The sequence below is a fragment of the Ambystoma mexicanum genome, chromosome 8 (assembly GCF_040938575.1).
Source record: "Ambystoma mexicanum isolate Mex_15411 chromosome 8, UKY_AmexF1_1, whole genome shotgun sequence".
Lineage (NCBI taxonomy): Eukaryota > Metazoa > Chordata > Amphibia > Caudata > Ambystomatidae > Ambystoma > Ambystoma mexicanum.
In genome coordinates this window covers 1,037,955,094-1,037,976,300 of record NC_090929.1, presented here as the reverse complement: position 1 = coordinate 1,037,976,300, position 21,207 = coordinate 1,037,955,094, and the positions used below count along the sequence as shown (strand labels likewise).

General features: G+C 43.0%; 1 protein-coding gene across 13 annotated transcripts in view; it reads left to right on the top strand.

The window, feature by feature from the left end:
• The window catches only part of KCNMA1 (potassium calcium-activated channel subfamily M alpha 1), a 1,925,602-nt gene that overhangs the window by 1,440,103 nt on the left and 464,292 nt on the right, over window positions 1-21,207 (top strand). For 8 of the 13 annotated variants that reach the window (XM_069610985.1, XM_069610986.1, XM_069610984.1 and 5 more), the window contains one exon: window positions 7,734-7,910. The exons of the other annotated variants lie outside the window; for them this stretch is intronic. In XM_069610985.1, the coding sequence (XP_069467086.1) occupies window positions 7,734-7,910 (177 nt within the window). The remainder of the gene's footprint in view (window positions 1-7,733; window positions 7,911-21,207) is intronic. 13 annotated transcript variants of the gene reach the window in all.

Genomic DNA, 21,207 nt, shown 5'->3' with positions numbered 1-21,207 from the left:
ACACATAATTGCTCTACTTAAAGCCTGTGCAAAAAGGGGTGTCTCAGCGAGTGGGGTGAATTCAGTTTGCGGGTATTTATCCAAATTAGGTGATCGGAAGAATGCTAAAAGTGTTGGAGGAATCAAAGACTGATGGCAAACACTGTGTCACGAAGAGCCAATCGAGACCGAATTGGCATTCCCTGCTCCAAAGAGACCCTAGTGTCTGCATGCTGCATGCTTCCCTCTTGGGGGTGCCGTTCGCTGGCTGGGAACCCTGCAAGTCCACTTCAGAAGAATATGAATGGGAGCGGGCCCTGGAGAAAGGGGGCTTGCTGCCGAGGCTCAATCATCTCTGCCCATGACTGTTACTTGCAACCGCCATAACGTTGCCCTTAACTAAATAGCCCACTGGACCTTCCTTCAGGTTGTAAGATAGGTCTTGGACCCACATAAGAGCATTGCGACCTCTTGACTATCCAATAGTGTTGCTTTGTATGAAAAAACAATATCCACCAAGAACCACAACCCTTGGAGAGTCAAGGGTACTCCCTCAAATGTTGTTGGCTGACAAGGATTTGTGAACTATTCATGCCCAGCTATCAAGCTTTGCATCATAAAGGTTGATAGTGATCCTCTGACTCCCTTTTGTACAATCCTAGCTTGTCCATACCAAGCCATTGCTGCATTGATCCAATATAAAGCTTGAAGCCAGCGATTTACCAACGTTTCAGGCCCAATCGGACACCTACCTTGAGCACTTATAGGATATGACTCTTCAGCGCAATGACCATGGCTCAACTGAAGGTCACAGTGTTATCGCTGATGCATAAGGAGAAGGCATGGGGTTCTCTTTCACATGGGTAATCCCCTTCATGGTTGTAAATAACAGTTATCCCAAAGAACACCCTTCTAAATATGACTTATGGCAATTAGTGTACCTTTTTATGGGCCTCTTTTTTATGTTTCAGGCTGATGATCAGTGCTACAGTAGTGCAGAAATCCTCACAACAACACGTTCAACTAAAACTGGTGAAGGGGTTAACTTATTGGTCACTTCAATAGTTCACATTGAAATTGAAGTACTTGGTCGCTGCATCTATATACGACTTTTAGTTGGGCTTTAGGTGAAAATGTAGATCAATGTAAAATAGATGTTGATATGTGGGGTGAGCATGCACATGAAAAGGTTCACTAGTTAAATAGTCTTTACAGTCATGCAGATCAACTCCTCCTTTTAGTGCACATGAAATAAGTGGTGCACAATGGCCAGGACGAACCAGGAAGTATATCTAAAGGTCACAGAATGACACGTGTAGTGGTCACCAATTCCTTTATTTTCTAGAGCCTTGTCAGTCATTTCTGTCTGGGTGGCACCTAGCCCTGAAGAATCATTATGCATCAGCTGGCATCTTCTTCAGACTGCACAGTACACGACACGACAGTGCGCAGCAAGGAAATTCTTGAAACATGATTCCTCGATTGACTCAAGAGGTTATATTGGATCGACATGCATAATGGCTTGTTAAGGAACACCTGTACGCTGTGCAATTTGCCCAGTGCAGTGGATTGCGGCTCATTGCAGATGTCTCTAATACTAATTTGGGAGAACTAGCCCAAGTTGTCTAGTCCTGAAAAGTTTCAGACTCTCTTGTTGTGCAGACCATGCCATGTAGCATAATGAAATCTGACACGTGCATCTAAGGCAATAACACTTTGGAAGAAGTGTCCATTATGCACAGGGTTTAGAGACTTGTGTGGCATGCTGAGCCAAGGGTACCTAGAAGACTTTCAAGCTGGAAAGGAGACAAGGGCAAGTGCATAATCTATCTATCAAATATCCTTCCCTCTTCTAGTTAGTGCCAAATCCATCCATTCATCTAAGATCCGCTAGCATAGCCTTTCCATATGAACAGGACATGGAAGACTTCCAAGGTACTACATGCGTTCATGCCGGTTCATGCAACCACTGTGAAACATGGTCAAGCATTGGACAGGGAACATATCTTTTGAAAGTATTCGGCAATGTCTCTGAATTACAAAATACACCTCACACCCTGAGGGAGCCCCACTGACTTCCCATCCTTGCCAGAATCATCTTTAAGTATAAGGCCGCCACGGCTCGCACAACTGACAAACGTAGCTGTAAATTGCCTAGGTTGGTGGAGCTTTTCCAGGAGCCACGCCGTTGCTAGGCTCGAGATGAAATTGGTGTGGGAGGAAAAAACGGGAAAAAAGCCTTCTATTGGTATGGCCCTGCCTACTGGACCACCATCCAAGCGGCAATCCCGATGGCACCAATGATCGTTCAGGCGGGACACAAAACCTTACTATTCACTCATTAGCTTGGTGCCATCTAGTGTCCTTGCGTTTGTGCAACACATCCCACCCCCATGTATGGAAGATACCATGTCGCATATTCTAAGACCCATCCTTCCCTCACATGGTGCCCTCAATGGCATGTAAAACACTCTGTTGGTTCCTAGCTGTATTTACGCTATATGAAACCACAAATACAAAACACATATAGAAAAAATAGGCATACTCTCTTGCAAGTGGGTACATTATCCAGACCTTGTAGATGAGGGTGCTCTCATTATCTGATTTTGCTGCCCCTTTGGAGCACTGCCGCCTAATGAATTTTAGCCAAGATAACAGGCTATTGCCACTAGTGTGTATGTTTACTTATAAAGTACAGAAAAAGGTATTTTAAACACTGACACAATATCTTTCTTTTCTTTTTATAACATTTGTAGACAAACTCCTTCTTATTTCCATTATGGGGGGATTTTCTTTTGCTGGGTAAGAGCACCAGAAATTAGGTAGATGGTCTTAAACACCTTTAGCTGCCAGGAGAACCGTGTACCAACTGACTCCGGTGACTTTGGCTCTGCCCTCGTTCCTCCTACCGATTTTTTCAATTCTGGCCCACGTCTCTTCCAGTAAGAGAAGACTGAAACTTGTTTCTGTACCATTTTTGACTGACTGCTCTTGTGAGACCTCGTGACCGATTATACCTGCAGTGATACAGGAATGCTGTTCTCCTGCTCTTGACGCTCTTTTCCGGATCTCATGTAGTGGGCCATCAAACGTGTGCTTCACCAGAAGCAATTGTGCATCATTTCTGATATTTGGCAAATGTATGTTGCCTTTATTATAATGTGAGGTAGAGGTGCAGTTCCTCTGTGGATTCAGGGCACCAATTACAAGCATCATAGACTCTTAAGTAGGTGAACGGAACAGGATCACTGGCTGTACAGATGTTAGCAAAGACTAGCAGCACCAGCAAAAGCACTGCTGTGTGATGATTGGAGCATCCTCCACAGCACAGGAACATCCCGGGACTTTGTCTGATCCCCTGATACCTCTCTGATTTTTCTGCACTAAACAATATTCACCAAAGTGAACCAGATATCTATTCATAGCACAGACTGATCCTGTATTCTCATAACCTCCATCCATCACCTGTCAGTTCTGATCCTTGGATCTACTGATGATGGACAGAGACTGAATAAACAGTCTTCCTCAGATGCCTGCCTAAAGGGCTAGGTGTGCTTCACTCCTGTCTTCCAATGTTGAACTGGAAAGCTTGATTCCTAATATACCAGTTTTAAACAGTTTGAAACGTCTAATATTCAGGTATATGTTTCCACCCTGTCTTCTAATGCTGAATCTGGAAAGCTTGATTCCTAATATACTCGTTTTATACAATTTGAAACGTCTAATATTCAGGTATATGCTTCCAACCTGTCTTCCAATGCTGAAACTGGAAAGCTTGATTCCTAATACACTCGGTTTATATAGTTTGAAACTTTTAATATTCAGGTATTTGCTTCCAACCTGTCTTCCAATGCTGAATCTGAAAAGCTTGATTCCTAATATACTCGTTTTATACACTTTGAAACTTCTGATATTCAGGTATATGCTTCCAACCTGTCTTCCAATGCTGAAACTGGAAAGCTTGATTCCTAATACACTCGTTTTATACACTTTGAAACTTTTAATATTCAGGTATTTGCTTCCAACCTGTCTTCCAATGCTGAATCTGGAAAGCTTGATTCCTAACATACTCGTTTTATACCATTTGAAACGTCTAATATTCAGGTATTTGCTTCCAACCTGTCTTCCAATGCTGAATCTGAAAAGCGTGATTCCTAATATACTCGTTTTATACAGTTTAAAACTTCTAATATTCAGGTATATTGAACAACCAGTTGTAAAATGTGAAACCTCTTCTATCTAGTGTGTGCTTCCTGACCTGTCTCCCGGTGCTGAATTGGACAGCTTAATTCCCAAAGAATTAGTTGTGGAAAATGTAAATCTTATTGTGTCCAATATGTGCTTCCCACTGTCTTCCAATGATGAAGTGGAAAACTTGATTCTGGAAGTACTGTTTCTATAAAGGTTGACATTTATAGTATTCGGTATCTGCTTCCCACCTCTCTTCCAATGCTGAATTGGAAAGCTTTATTTCCGGAAGAACTAGTTATATACAATTTGAAACATCTAATATACAGTATGAGCTTCCCATTTGCCTTTTATATCGGAACAGGAAACTTGATTCTTAAAGTATTAGATATGTAGAATTTGAAACCTCTAGTGTTCAATCTGTGCTTCCCACCATCTTCCAATGATGGACTAGAACACTTGCTTCCTGAAATACTAGTTCTACACTGTTTGAAACTTCCAATATCGAGTATCTGCTTCCCACCTGTCTTCAAATGCTGAACTAGAAAACTTGATTTCTGAAAAATTAGCTGTATGCAATTTAAAAGTTCTAATATCCATTGTGTGCTCCGAATCTGCCTTCCAATGCAGACCCGGAAAGCTTGCTTCCTGAAGAGCCATTGTATACAATTTGAAACTTCTAATATCCACTATGTGCTCTCCCCTGTCGCCAATGATGCACTGGAAAGCTTGATTTCCGAAGAACTAAATGCACGATTTGAAACGTTTTGTATCCAATAAATGATCCCCTAATCTTACGATCCTGAACGGCAAATCTGGATTCCTGAAGAACTAAATGCATACACTTTGAAACTTCTAATATCCAATATCAGATCCAAAGGCAGTAAAGGATCCAAAAGGCTCCATTTGGAGGTAAATGTTTCTGTTTACTTATTTGGCCTTAAAGTGGAGGTCCAACCTCTCAATTGCCTTGTTGTCATGGCATATCTTTTTCTTGTTACTCGTCAGAAACAGGAAAGAGCAGTTCAACCTTACAGAACCAGCTCATCAAAGATGTAAACGATGTAAAGGGCAGCTTTGTTAACTTCTTTCTCCTATTGCATTTCGTTCTGGCCACTTCATCCTCTGTGGGATCCAATGATTGGTGGAGAGGCAGTTCACATCTCTCCCTGGGCCCATTTTCCTTGTAATTTAATATTCTTGATTCATCTTAAAAATGAGATTCCTATCAGACTTTTCCTCCGTTAGATGAGTTTGTGAGTGTTGCACATGATCCACTTCTGAAACACATCCAAAGGAGTACTTCCAAAGGCTTTGTTTATGGCATCATCTGTTCTATTCTGGGATCTGTGTTGTTTAATTTCACTTCATTGCTGTTTGTCCCCAATTGTATTCTGTACATAATAGCGCAACACATGTGCCGCATTACCGTTTGTCTCAGTTGGATAACTTAGGCCAACAATGTTCTGTTGCTGACACCGTTTTCACACTGGAGCTTGGTAGAGGACCAACACATTCTGAGTGCGTTCATTTACACAATTCTCTGTTTAGTATTTCACTCTGGTCCAGCTGAGGAAACTCTTCATAACGTGGATGTAGAACCACTCTGAGTTTCTACATTAATAGAAAAAGGAGGCCTGTGCTGGGGAGGATCTTGGCAAACAAACTTTTAAATATTCCTTCACTCTCTATATTACCGCTTCGATCTATTCCTTTTAGGGCCTTTCATCCCCGTCAAAATTCCTCAATGTGCTTATGATATTTTGATAAAAGCACATTTAGGGTCCGTCTCAAACCATCTCCCAATCAATGTAATCTATAAGGAAGACACTTGGACTACTCCACTGACAGTCCTTTTTTCATTAATCGGTGAACATCATTTCTGGAATAGATGCTGGTTGACTATGCTGTTCTTCAAACTGGTTTGCATTTAGCCTTGATGATCCGCTCTCTTTACCACATAGGCTTTCAGAATTTGTAATTGACTCCCACTTGTTTGAAATATGAAGCAGCTGGTGGAGTGCGTGGATATGACTTAGTATTGTGACTTCCACACAACCCTCAACAGATTTCGTCAAATTCAGCTCCGGGTGGTTATACCTTATAATGGAAAGGAAATACCAGTGGAACGGAGGTGCACATGAAGGTATGGACATGCACTTGGGCTGAGTCTCTTTTTGACATAAATTAAATTTGAAGCTGTGTACTAACTTTCCAGTCCTCTCACCTAGCTCTAGAAAATTCCTCAACAGTAACTTTTCCATGTTAAATTATCTAACATCAGATAAATCATCTGTTTTTTTCTTTTTTGTTGTTTTTTTTCAACAATGTCATGACTATCTAATTCTTGATTATCTTTCTATGAGAAAATACTGGAGGGCTCGGAGTAGAAATTGTTCCCCTTACATAAAAAATGTTCCCGAGGTAAACATCCTCAGAAATCGGTTGGATAGACTGCACCACATCCGTATACCGCCACACAAGATCCATTATCATTCACCTTTCTATGGTTATCCCCCAAAATCCTTCCGTTGCAGATTATCGACTCTCCCACGGGCGATTCAAATTCACCCTATTCCGGTCAATAAACATCTCTGCGCTGTATAAGCCGCTCGACCAGATTCCTCACTTAGTTTCTGAGTTTGATCCTGCCTAAGTCCCATCAAAACCAATCTGTAGTTATAGGATTAAGTGTTTGCTTGAATGCTTAAAAACACTCTGTAGCTAAGAACCCTAAAATATCCCTTAGCAATAGCTGAAAACAGGCCTGTGAAATATGAATTCTGATGCAGAAGATTCCTGATATTTGTTGATCATCCTCAAATGGTGTCCAGAGCACCAAATATGGCAGTAATTGTGGTCTGTGGCAAAGAATCCTTGGAGAATCAATAAGGAACAGGATAGTTATTTCTAATTTCTCCTTCTTAGCAACTGCACAGTTCAAAGCAGATTTAAGCATATGATCTGATTAGAAAGCTTAAAAGGGTGGTGGCTGCCATTAGAGAGCCACAGCCTTGCAAGTGGAATGCCCCGAACATACATAGACACTATTATGTCTGAGCCATGTGTTAGCCTACAGAAGGCACCCACGGCACATGTGTGTTAGGGTAGTACACGCTCCAAAGGGCTCAGTGCTGGTGCAGCCGGGAATGGTGCCATGAGATATGCCCAGCAATGAAAAACACCATTATCCATAAACCCTACACTGACCCTGTCAATACAACACAAATTGGATCTTGACCTCAGATTCTCCCGGGAGCCAGGGGGAGGGTGGTGGGTCTGAAAGGGATAAAGGCTGTGCCACACACCTCTACTAGTCACTCTTCTCAATGGACACACTTTCAAATGGTTATCATTGATCCCATTGCGCTGGTTCCATTCTTTCTTTTGTCATGTTTTTTTTACGCCCTTCCCCCTCCCCTTTCCTTGGGTTAAGAACGTTGACATGCGCAAAATGCTAGTAGAACGTAAATAGAACGGTATACCTTCCTGCTGCCTTGTGATGATTGAAACCTTGCCATTAACCTGCTGCTTTTCCTCTCCTCCCATCCAACACATGGTTTTAGCCAAGATGTCCGTCTACAAGAGAATGAGGCTGGCATGTTGCTTTGATTGCGGACGCTCTGATCGCGACTGCTCGTGCATGTCAGGCAGTGTTCATAGTAACATGGACACCCTCGAACGAGCCTTCCCACTTTCTTCTGTCTCTGTTAATAATGATTGCTCCACCAGTGTACGTGCCTGTAAGTTTCAACACCAACACATGCTGTTCCATGTCTGTGGCGTCTGTGAGGTCATCACCGTCTTGTGTCGTAACATTGTAGTTCGATATATTTATTTTTATTCTTTTTGTACTGGGCTGAAGCTTTTTGTTCAGTTCTGAAATTTAAAAAAAAACAAATGACACATTTGATCAATTTCATATACACAGTGGCTTTTTATACTTATATCAATAGAGCTTTTGTTTTCGCTTCCTGTTGCTTCTTAGATTGTGGGTCTGTGCTACAGCATGCGGGACCTGGGTTAGTGCAGTACAGTGATGTCTGGTGTGTACTTTTGAATGCCTACGAAAATGCCAAGTCATTTTAAACAATGGCTCTTTATTACTTTACATGTGTTACATGCACGCAATCCGCGTATCTGCATTGCTGGAACATATTGACGCTCCTACCGCGCGTGCGCACCATGCTCTCTTGCTATGGTGGACCACACGCGGCCCTCCAGAGGTTTTGGTCTGTGATTCCCATGATCCCTCAACATTGACAATTCTGGCTATGGCTGCTGGGAGGTGTAGGCAACAACATCTGGAGGGCTGCAGGTTGCCCATCACTGCTCTATTCTGTAGGATGGCTACAGCTGGTATTCCTGTGGTCATTTTGGGCCTGCCATGTTGTAAGAAACTCAAGTCTGGTGCATTGCTTTACTAGTGGTGCTTAATTTTATTTTCCAAGTTTAGGGCCAGAATTGTTTCATAAGTACAGCAAAGTTTAGGGTAACAGCTCATACACCAGTTCTGCAACACAGCAGGGCTAATCACTCCAGCATACATAGGCTCAAAGAAAGGACCCTTGTGGGCAGACTGCCTCTTTGTGGTAGAGGCGTGCAAAGCCATCATAAATTTGCCAACAGGCTTTTGGCTATAGAAACTTCTAGAAGAGCATGTTTTTGAAGGGATTGAATATTGGAGAAATGTACACATATTGAGGATGTCATCTTTGGTGTAGATGTATTCAGCCACTGCCGCCCTCCCCTTTCCCCCCCCCCAGAGGAAACGTGGATGTCTGTGTTGCTAAATGTTGCTAGTATGAACCATCATTCACAAACAGGTGACTCTTACTGGGCCTCATTACGCGGTAGGCGGTAAGGGTTTACCGGTACCGGTAAGGGCACCGGTACGGTAAACCCTTACCGCCATACTACGAGGTCCCTTTTGCGGGACCCGACCTTAACGGCTGGTGTAGACCAGCCGTTAAAGTTGGGACCCGCAAAGGGACCTTGTTGCTAATTACGGTACTGCAATTTGCGATACCGTAATTAGCCCCTTCCCCATTCCCATTGAGCCTTATGGGGCAAAAATGGGAATGGGGAAGGGCCATGGAGGAAGGGGGAATTATCGCCCCGCCAACCTTCGAATAGGGTGGTAATTCCCCTTTTCTCCATGGTGGTACCGATATGGTACCGGCGGCAACCATGGTGCTAATAGCACCATGATTTACCGCCTACCGTGTAATGAGGCCCATTGTGTCGGTTTGAGATTCTAATTCAAGACGATAAATACCAACATTTTGAAGTGCCTGCAATCCTTCTCTGAACACCTGCTGTGGCTTTTCGGGCATATTTCCCATTTGAATACCCCTGCTCTTTTCCACAGGTGTTTCATATTCTAGATGTTGAGGGCAAGAAACATCTGCCAGGAAAGTATTTCCTCTGTGGGCTTAGAGTGCAACCAAGAAAAAAGAAAACACGCTTGTTTCACAGATCTGGGGTATTTGCATTTTCTTGTGAGGGCGGAAGCATTTTTGTTATCGACAAAATGTGCTACTGGGATTGACATTGCATCATGTTGGATCGATGTAAATGTGGGTATCCAGTGATAAAGTTGCCTGGGAAAAGCTTGGCGGCTGGGGGGTGACATTTGCCCAAATTTGCGCTCCCGTGAAAATGAAGTGCTTTCCTCAAATGTTCTACGACTGGAGTTAGAATAGTAACTAATACCATCCTTGAATATGTGGGGGAAGGCTTTTAGGGGTCGATGGAAAAGAATCGCATAACTGATTACTTTTTTCTAGGGGATATCTTCACTTAAAACCGTAATGTGATGTGAAGTGTTCTTATATTGTACACTTCTGCCAACAATGTTGACCTTGCGGCGCATGGCTCTGTAAGATACAAGGCCAGTGTGTTTTAGTGGGATAGCAGGTAGGCAGATGCAGAAACCCGTGCTGTTAACGGATGTGTGTCGAAAGTACCAGATACCTGTGTGCCGATTTGAAACTCTCATTGTTCTCTGTGGTTTGTATGGAGAGGTTAAGGTTATAATGGCTGACCCCAGGTTGTGAAGCGCAAAATGGAAAAAAATGGCTGTTGAAAGAAGATGGGTACAGTGTGAGTCTGTTACATAAATGAGACCTGGTTGGTCGTCTCAAGGGGTGAGGGAAGCAGAAGTTTACAAGATTTTAGAAGTGAGGAGTTAGTTGAGGGATGGTAGAGGTTGATGGATGATGGGCTTAGGTTAGGCTAGTGTTGCTTCCTGGCTCTTGGTTGGAGATTTCTCGGAGAGAATCAGCTGCGGTGTAGTGTCACGCAGCAGGGGATCCATAAATCAAATTAATTTCCCACGGATGGCAGCGCAAAAACGTTCGGAACTCCTTGTTGGAAGGTAGCCCAAGTTTCTGGAGCACAATTTTTTGTCGGTTGCTATTACCTTTCATTTCTTTCAAAGTGTTTGGTTGAAGGGACGAGTGTTGAGCTGTTTCCTGAATGTCAGTTGGTTCACTTCCAGATGTAAAGGTTTGGGTAGTGTGTTCCAGAGTTTTGTGGCCAGAACTGAAAAAGACAATCCTCCTTGTTGTTTCTTATTGAAGTTACAGACGAGTACAAGAGCAGCATTGCTGGACCAAAGTGTTCTGGAAGGTGTGCAGTGTTGAAACTTACTTTTGAAGGAGAGAGGGTTCCTTCCATGGCATAAGAATTGGACGATGTGTAAGGTTTTGAAATTAACCATTTTTTGGTGGGCTTCCAGCAGAATACACAGTAGCCCGTCAAACACTGAGCTCTATCAGGGTCCTTAGAGCTGTGAACCCTGTGCTAGTTTAAACCTTTCCCCAAATGGGGGATGGTTTTTATCAGGACTGAAGAGAAGGTGTTCAACTTGGCCCAAGAAAGATTTTCTTGTAGAGAAAATAGACTCCTATAGATCTGTTTCAAGGCTGCTCAAGACAGATGGTGCCTTGTCAATAATTGAAGGAACAGTGTACAGGGTCGAGTACTCAGCGATATATGGGCCAGATTGCAGGTCTTAGGGAGCCATCATGTGGTGCCTGGTTTCTGGTCCCAAGGCATGATGGTCAGTTGGACGGTGTGTATGCGGTGGTGTGCAGCGCGCTCAAGTGTGGCTCCAAAGGTAGCCCCTCAGCGTCTGCATCTGAGTTGAATGAGCGGGGAACAGGGCTTCGATGGTTTAGGAACATTTAGTGTAGACACGGGCCTTCGGGTGGCAACCGTTCCTTTCTGTTGTGTTAACGTTGTTGTTTCAGAGCTGGAGTAGTGTCTTGTGGTCTGCTGTCATTTGGGGTAGGAAGTAGGATTGATTCAAGATGCTCACTGTGATGAGACCAAGCCAGCAGACAAAACAATAAAAAAAATGGGGACCTTTTACATTTTGGAAGCTTCACAGTTGGTTACTATTATTTGTTTGTATCCTTGAAAAACATTCTTTCTACAGATGTTATGCTTTGTTATGCTATATTACGTGATGTTCGGCTACACTGTGCTATCTCAGGTGGCACTATGATTTAGAACACATTCAGGGACCACAAGTTGTAGTCATTGGCCCGGAAACTCCTTTCTGACCGCACACTGACATCTCAAAGACAACCCAACCGTACTGCCACTCAGGTTTACATGGGATTTGACACTAGTTCCCACAAACATTACTTGGTGGAGAAGGGAGAGGGGTTACAACACATGTAAGGTTGCCCCGCAGACAAAAGGTCTTGGAAGGTGGCCTCTCCCAGGGCCTTTGAAGCAGTAACAACCCTCGCACATGACGTTTTGGTCGAGTTGCACCCCTGATTTGAGTGCGTGCTCACTGGTCAGTTCACCTGCACTCTGCACCCAAAAGCATGACTTTCCTGGGAGACTTCATCACTCTGGGTCCAGAGAATGGAGCCACAGTCCCTGATTTCCATACAGCCCGGTCAAACTTTGCTGCCTTTTATTTACTTACTCCGATTGAGAGCACAATGGACTCACAAGTTGGACAGCTGAACCAGTACATGTGAGCAAAGGACTGCCGTGGATTTCCTTATTTCCTTCTTTGCATGCTTCATGGATGTTCCTCTGGCCTGGGATTATTCCATGTTAGGTTGCTGGCATTTTCGGCATGGCTTGCTTCTACGCCTAGATGTGTTGAATGTGCTTCCATGCAGCTCTGGGTTTTTAGTGGAGGTCCGCGAAGGTGACATTTGCACTGTCACACCCTTTTGTGAGCAGTTGTTTGTTATTTTGAGGGTTAAACATTGTAGCTGAGCACTGATGTATAGTATGACGTATTCTGGGGTGTGCTGGTGTGAGTATATCTCAAACTGGTATGTAGATCTTATTTGGAAAGAGGTCTGGGAGCCCCTCTACCGAGAATAAACACAGCCCAATAACCTGCTCTATGGTAAGGGATCCACAGCCATGTTGTAGCTCACTGAACCCTCACAGAGGAGAATTCCCATTTACATCTCAGTCTGGTGCCAACCACTTGGGCAGTCCAGCATCAAAATGCCTGGCAATTCTCCTCTGATCAGAAGGACCAACAGCAACCCCAGACACGTGGTTCAGCCTTGTTGGGCCTCATCAGTGGGCAAGGGGTCCACATCTGAATTACTCTGGATAGCTTAGGGTTCGCAGCAGAGGGCCTGCCACACCCTTCTTAAATTAGTATGTAGATCTTAGTTGAATTTGCTTTGAGGGTCTATGGTCAGCTTGTCCCTGCTTTTCCAGGACTTGGGCACTAACTTCCAAGCTAACGCTGGAAGAGCTTTGCTTCTGTTTTCATGTTTTCATGTTGAATTTCAAGCACAAAGAGAGAAACCCAGTGGCACAGCAGTTCACAGCGGAGTCCGCCAAATATAGTCTTAGTTGGTCTCTTTGCTATGGGTGGAGAATGTAACAATGCCAGTGCTTAGGACCTCAGACGCAGCAGTGGGTGGTGCTGGGTAATCAGTAAATGAGAGTGATTAGAAGAAGCAGTGCGAATGTTCAGTGATTAACAATGAGAATGTTGTATAACAAGCTGCATGCTGTGTGAAACAATGACATCAGGGGGACTTTGTAACACAATTTCTTTCACTTTGTGTCATTAAGCGATCTACGTGATTACGACGAAGCGGGAAATTGCAAATTTGAAAATATCAAATCGCAAGATCGCGGTCACCGACATACCTCATACCCTACCTTTCCCCTTCACTTACCTTTTCGGCAGCACACACAGAACTCTTCTGTATCCCTGCGGCGGCAATTACGACCCACGTTACTTATTTATTTTTTCTTTATTGTCCCCCCTGGCATGGAAGTAGGGGACACCCCCGCATCCTCTGAAGCCCATAATGCCGAACATGGAGAGCGGAGGACACCCCCGCAATCCCCACTCGCCATGTTGAGCATTATGGGATCGGATTTCTTTTGTGCAAGCCGAATGCGCAGTGAATGCACATTGTGCTTTTTTGGCACTATTTTCGGGCAATACCTCATTAAGTCTTGAAAGTACAGTTGCAAAACCTAGAGGAAAATTGTTTAGGCTCACATTACGTTGCACGCTGGCACTTGTATACTTCTATTAAGGATAGGCGAAAAAGCTAGAACAAGCTCCTTTTTTTCTCAACATGTTTCGAAAACAATTGATATCTTGCCTGGTCAGGCTATTACATGATTTTGTAATTTTCAATTCCATTTTAGCTCACAAAAATAACCAAATATTTCTACGAACTAGAGATAGGAAGATATACGACCACTTACCCAAAGGGTGCCATCCTGGGGTGGATGATGTCATCTCTCTGTGTCTTATCTGCTAACACGTGGATTTCTCTAGAGATGATTCGGTTGAAGTGCACACTGTTAATGAAAGTCTCACTCGCGGTGTACTGTACGGTATCACAATAATGCCGAGCCTTCATTTATTACACACCACAGACTTCTTTTTCTAATGGCTTTCTTTTGTCAATCTCTCGTAATGTCACTTCCCATCATGCCCTTGGTTATGAAACAGTGTGATGCACTCCCTGTGATGTCATTTCTGTGACATCACTTCCGTAGATGTCAGTGCATATTTAAATCAAGGGGCTGCATGTATTTTGCCGTTAAGCCCCATAGAAAACCCATGACACTCAGTGCCCTGCATGAATAGCAGTCCTGCAATTGATTTCGTTGGTGTGCTTCGTATTGACTCTGAGACCATGGACAGGGTTATTTGCTTTCACAAAAGAAATCCCTTTTGTTGTTTTTGTGGGGAAGCAAAATTGTTTGTCTTTTGTTTTTGTTGCTGTTATTGAACAAATGGGACAGAGACTACATGGGGGAGACAGAGTTTGGGGGAAGGTTTGGAAGGTGGAATGTGTAGGAAAGGGTTAAAGAAAGAGGCGATGCACATGGCTAATTACCGTCAATGTTATGTTCTTGTAGCAGGTGAATGGGCTTATTTCCACTTATTTTAAACAGCGTTTTATTTTTTAAACTGTTCTTTTTAGATACTTTAGTCTAACTGAAGCCAACCAAGGCGACAATTCCGTCACTGTGTTGATTTGCTAAATGAATGCCTGGGACTGGCAAAAAGTATAATGGTGACCTGGTGTCATCTCACCACTCTTTACTGTGTACTAGGACACAGAGAAACATGAATGGTGCAAAGGTTAGGAGGAAAGGGGTTGCATGTGTACCCTTCTTTTTGTGGCTGCTTTAGGCAAAGGAGACAGGAGTCGGAAAAACGGGAGTGTGATTGGTTAAATGTGAAAATGTTTAGAGCACTGAGGGGTGTGCACTGTCATTACCGTACAGTGATGTAGGTGGCAGGATGCAGCTTCCCGCATGTGTGCTATTTATTGGGAGAACAAGCTTTGACAAAACCAACCATTTTGGCTTGTGACTAGTGAGAATGTTTTCTTGGTTACAAAATATTCACCAAAGAAACATGTGTTGTTTCCATATGTGTGGGTCTGCCTAAAGATCTTTGTTACATTGCAAGTTGCAACGATCTCCTTTAGGGGGCTGCTCATAGTCGCATTAACTGCTTAATGGAGGATTATAATAACTATAAAGATGGCTCCCCAACATTCTTTCCTGAACAGTGGGATAAAAACCCAGGAAAATACCTAAAGCGATATTCCCCTTTGTAATGATGTATGCAATGTGAAGAAGGCAACCTTACATGTAGATACAAAAATTAACAAGTATTACATGCAAGACAAATTGTGCTTATCCACAATGAATTTCATGTGAGTTCATTAAACAGTTAGGACAAGTCCACAAGCTCTTGTGTACGTTCAATCGCACCACATTTTGATATATTTTTTGTACACGCGTTACAATGGAATTTATCTTGGTTTGTTTTTGATATTGATGAATACTGAAAAAATGTTAGATCATTGAAAGGAAGTTTGAAGCCCGTGGTTTGCCTTGACGAAGACCGGTCAGGACGAAACACATGTCAGTGGGGGCAAATTTGTATTTGCGTTGGAAAATAAATGCAATTCAGTGTTCTATATGACTGTTAAATTTAGACAAATATTGCTTGTATTTGAAATGTGTGATTGAATGTGCACAAGAGCTTGTGTACTTGTTCTAAGTGATTAATAGAATCCTAAGAAATTCTTTGTGGATAAGCACAATTTTTCTGGCATATAATACTTGTTAATTTGCAATTAATATTGGCCATGGGCACAGCCTGGATAAGCCAGAATCTGCAGGTACCTGTTAATTTTACTGTCTATAAAATAGTGTAGACCCGAGCACTGCTATTGTCCTAGACAAGCCCCACATACAGTCTTACTTGTAGATACAACTTCTAAAGGAATGGGGTGAGTTCTCATTTTTATAAGATAGGATTTTTCTTAATTTTGTTTAAAAGAAAATCATGTTTTTCTGAATAGCCTGAGGGATCATGTGTATAACACTGCTTTCATAAGCATTACAAAAATAATGATATATGGAAGGGAGGGTTTCCCGATTCAGAACTGGGGAAACTTATCTTAAAAACAAGAACATTTTCCAGTTGTAATATTCCAGCAAGTCAAATTTGTAAAAAATATTTTACAACCCAACAGAAAAATGAGAATTTTTTTACTATCCACTAATTTCCTATTTCACTAAGGATTATCTATGAACACAGGAATGAATACAGTTGATTGGAATGCAATTACTTCTGCATCAAACTCTACATTGATAACAAAGTAACACATTTTTCAAATGAAATAGGTGCAAACGCAAGAACAAGTGCCATAACATACATTAGATTACAATAAAGTTGACAAGACAAAGAATGAATTAGAGTGGTCTCAATCGAAAAAAAGACATGTATTTAGCGTGGTACAGTAGAGTCCATATTGCATTAAACTATAGCCATTCAAAGTGCAGCACTATTGTAGCACATGATTAGCTGGTATATAGTTCTCAAAGAAATTCTGAATACAGACATTCAAAGAACGGAGCTTGTTTACCTCATGACTTCTTTATGAATAGTTCTAAAGGAATTTTGGACAGGGTCGACGTAATCATATGTTTCAGCACACTACACATATACTGCCTTCCTCAGGACCAGACATTTCATTGGACCCTGTATTAATAAAGTAAATGTGTTTAAGTTTAGTAGAAGGAGAAAAGCGAAGGCTGATGTAGATTGCACAAGAAAAGATGCAGCTCACCACTAATTTCAAGCAAGGTCCCCAGGAATAGTTATTGTCTGGCAGTCTTCTGGAGTCTGTGCTGTTCTTATTGAGGTTATTGTAGTCCCATTGGTTAAATATCTAAACATAAATGTATACTCAATCAAAAATTAAAAATCCCAGGAAAGGGTCATATTTCCACAAAAGGTGGTCTCTAGAGTTAATGACCTACCTGGCATATGTAGATAAATCACACACGCTGGAGACAAGAGGATAACTAAAAAGACAGCCAAAATGTAAGGAATCTGAAAAGTATATAAAAACCAATGTGCCCGTTCCTCAAGAGAGGCGAGATTTAGTTCAATATTCAAAGAATATATATATATTCGACACACCTCCAGTGTGTTAAATGGATCACTATAACTATACAACAGGAATGGAGAATCGCACTACAGGTTTTTTTAGATCTAGGCACTAGAATGAAAAGAGAGAAATTGTCTCTTAATCAATAGGACCAAAAACATCTTTACATGTATTCATCAAGGCCGGTTTAGTTTTGTAGCCTTACCTCCCACAAGGTGAAAAGTTCACAGGGTGATGTCTCTGGATGCAACTCAGTCTTTACCCGCCAGGTAAGAGAAATGCAGCCAATTATTACGCTGCGCTACAACATCATGATATCATCATGCGTCATGACAAAATCACCAAATGCGTGGTGACGTCACGGCACTTGCATGATGACGTTATGGATGGAAACTACTCTGTAGATTCCATGGATTGTTAGATGATTGCCAACGCTGACACATATCACAAATGGGAAAAACTACTAAATTGTATGGTTGATTTCTCAAACCCTATATGTAAATAAACTGCAGTTACAAAAATGTCAAAAGGTGTGGCCCACATCACCGAAAAACTGCTTTGGCAGAGCAGTATCAGGGTTATCATTTTTATAGCACGGTTAACACCATAGCTATTTGATCAGCTAGTAGGAATCATTATTGCTAACTGCAGGTTAACCAGCAACGTGAAACACCTTCCAGACTTGGGAATGGCTGCTCTGAGAAAAAGCCAATAGCAACATTTCATAGCTATGATCTCTACACTTCACTGAACAAATTATTGTGGTGTGCTATTTAAAGGCTATAAGACAGAGTTTTCCACTACCAAATGTCCATGTAGATTGCCAACACTAGATGTCAATTGCTGCGGAGATTCTTATAAATGTGATAGATAGCATAAAGTAATTTCACAAAGCGTGATGTCTAGCTCTAGATCACACATAGTTCTTTCCAGTCATGTAGATGCGTACCCATCCTATGCACCCATCTTGCTACTTTGGCTACAAGTAAATGTTGTAGCCTTCGCTCGGTTCATATTGCTTAAATAATGGCTGACCTCAATATGATTTAATAAATCAGTGTCTCAATCCTGCTTGTGTTCTAATGATTCTCTCAGATACTGAGCACACTCCCTTGAGCAATAATATCCCTTAGCATATTTTCTATTTTTCTTAAATAAATAGCAATCATTTGCAAGGCCATACAATCTTCAATAGTCTTTCTTTTATCTCGGTTGATGACCGTGAGCCCTCTTTCCACTTACATCACGGTTCTCATGACGAGCATCACTCCTAGCCAGCATCTGTGGTGTCTCTACTCCTCTACGTGATAAGATGAATTACACGTTCAGCAGACCTGCCTCCCCATGCTGCTACACCCATCCAATGGACTACGACCACCCGGTGCCTCAAGTAGCCCTGCCGGCTCTGCAGCAGTTATCTAGCTAGACTCAGTTACATTGCCCACCCTGCTGCGCACTCATTCAACCACCCACACAGACCACAGCCTCTGACCCAGTCTACCCTTTAAGTCTATGGAAAGGGGATGTCTAAACCTTCTCGGATATCCATCTACCAGGCCAGAACGATCAGGACTGTAGTGAGCTCAGGTGATTCTGTGGTTCCTCCACCTAAGGTGCTGGCCCTCTTTGTTTGGATGAAGTTGGAGCAGAGAGCATCACAGACCCCGGGGCCCAAGCCTTTACGGTTCCTCCGTAAAGGAAAGGTTGCCTTCCATGGTGACTCCTTCTGTGTTGCTGCCATCAACTAGAGGTGGCCCATAAGGCTTACAGTGCATTTGCAAATTCGATTCCGCTCTTGAGACCTAGAATCATTTACATGGTGGGGTTCCTTATTACTACTGTGTGCCCCTGAGCCCCATCTTCATGCTCCAGCTTCTTTGTTAACCCCTAGTCTGCTATATGAGCCATTCTTCGAGGAATCATCAACTTTATGCCTACTTATAAGCTCAATTCCTCTCCCAGGCAGTGAGAGACCTTTACTAATTTCATGAAATTCAGTTCTACTGTGAAGTTTTCCAATTAGCCAATGGAAACCACAGCGCTCGAATCCTGTGATGCTTCTTGGGCCAATACCTGGCACTGAGCCAGACACTCCACATTCCCGACACACCAACCTGGTCCCACATCATTGTAATGTATGCTAACCATGAAACCTTTCTGTTTACTTCTGTTTATTACCAATGTATCTGCAACCAAGAGACCCATTGCTGTCCTATGTAACCATTGAATCAAGCTTACGTACAATGTTCCTGTAACAGCGCCTCAATGCCTCTGGGCTGCTAGTGCGCTACACAAATTAATAAATAAATAAATAAATAGTCCACCTGAAGCCACTTCTGAAACCTCACCTTCTCTGGTCAGTGGACATGTGCACACTGGCACCAGAGAAAAAGCAAAGGACAAGCTTTGCCAAGGTGAAAGTCTTCTCCCATCAAAACTGTGTGAGGGACTCTGGTTCCTTTTCAGCCTAGAAACATTACATTGACTGTTCCCTGAGGAATCACAGATGATCTGACAACAATGAAATGCACCTTCAGTTGTGTCAAAGAATGCAGACAAGTCATTTTTGCAGCTCCCAGTGAAGTTGCACGTACGCCGACTTAATGGATAAGCCGTTCTACAATACCTGTTTCATCCATCTCCAAAAAGCAAAGGTGATGCATATCGATCGGAAAACTGCCTTAAAAAGTGGAAAGGTAGGTACAGGTCCCGGGGCAACCTGCTTCCATTTCACAAAAATAATGTGCTGTACTTCTTAGCTAGTGGGACATGCATCTCTGCACATAATTATTTTGTCCTGAAAAGGGCATAGCTGATAGCTAAATGACATTGGAGCAGACATGCACACCTGGGTACACTGTCCATAGATGATGGTTGCAGCCATATGACAGTCAGGGGCCTGCCTGATAATGGCTTGGACATGTTTGCTGCAACCGCAAATAAGATACTGTTTCCGCGAATTGCAATATTCGTCTTCATAATGCAAGCCTGTCTCGTATCCAATGGGCTGCTCAGAACAAGGCAGGCGTCCTCCACCACAGTTGTCTTGCATTCTCTTAAGGCTGTGCAAGGCAAGAAAAGTCCACCATCCATCAGAGGCGTAAGTACCAAAATACCTCCAGGGGTTTACTCCGCCCTCTCTGGTCCCACCCGGGGATCTAACGTTGTCCAACCTACAATGAGTGGCCAAGCTACAGTGGGTGATGTGCTTTTCTTCCATCTAGGTTTGGAGCCAGGTAGCATTCAGGGTACCTGCATCCTCGGCCGCATGCATCTATCCAGTATCCCTCAAGCAGTTGTCACATTCAGGAACTTTTGGATATGGGTGTCATGAAATTGTCCCACTATCAACTAAGGTGACTACCATTTGCCCTTAGCTCCGCTCCTCGGTGCTTTCACGAGGCAATTGCAAGATGCAGGTGTTCTGCTAATAATCCCAAGTCTGATTCTGGTCTTAAATCTGGCCCCTTTCCTCTCTCGGCCTGATGGTCTCAGATGGCTTTTGGACTGATGGCTTCCCGTCTTCAGGTGGTGCCTTTCACTGACTCTGGAGGAGACCTACAAAGCTCCTGCCCTCCTGGCATTAGAACCAGGAGAACAACACAGACCAGGCTGACCCACCCCTGCTAAACAGTGAAGTGGATCCTGTTTGGGAGGTCCGACGACTGCTGCCTTCTGGAGGGAGTTCCCTTATTATACCATATCCGGAGAGCTTGCATCATTGGCCTCTTCCGAGAATGATTAGGGATCAGCTGGGCCTTCACTTATCACTTGATATTTGGCCTCATGTGGAGAAGACCAATCACATCAATGCCCTATGATCGAGGTGACCTTGTTGGCATTGGACGTATTTCTCTCATTCTTGCAAAATGGGGGGAGTTTTGATCTTCGCCACAGCAACGTTTTACAAGAACAAATATGAGGGCAGTCATTCTCCTAACTTTGCCTGCTTGGGGCCGGAGTTATGGAACTAGACTTGCAGCCTGGGTGCACATAACCTCAAAGTGGGCCTACTAGGTATGCATCTCATGAGGGGCAGCAGGAACATCTATTTACCTTCAGCTGAATGGACCCAGGCTTGCAAATAACCTTT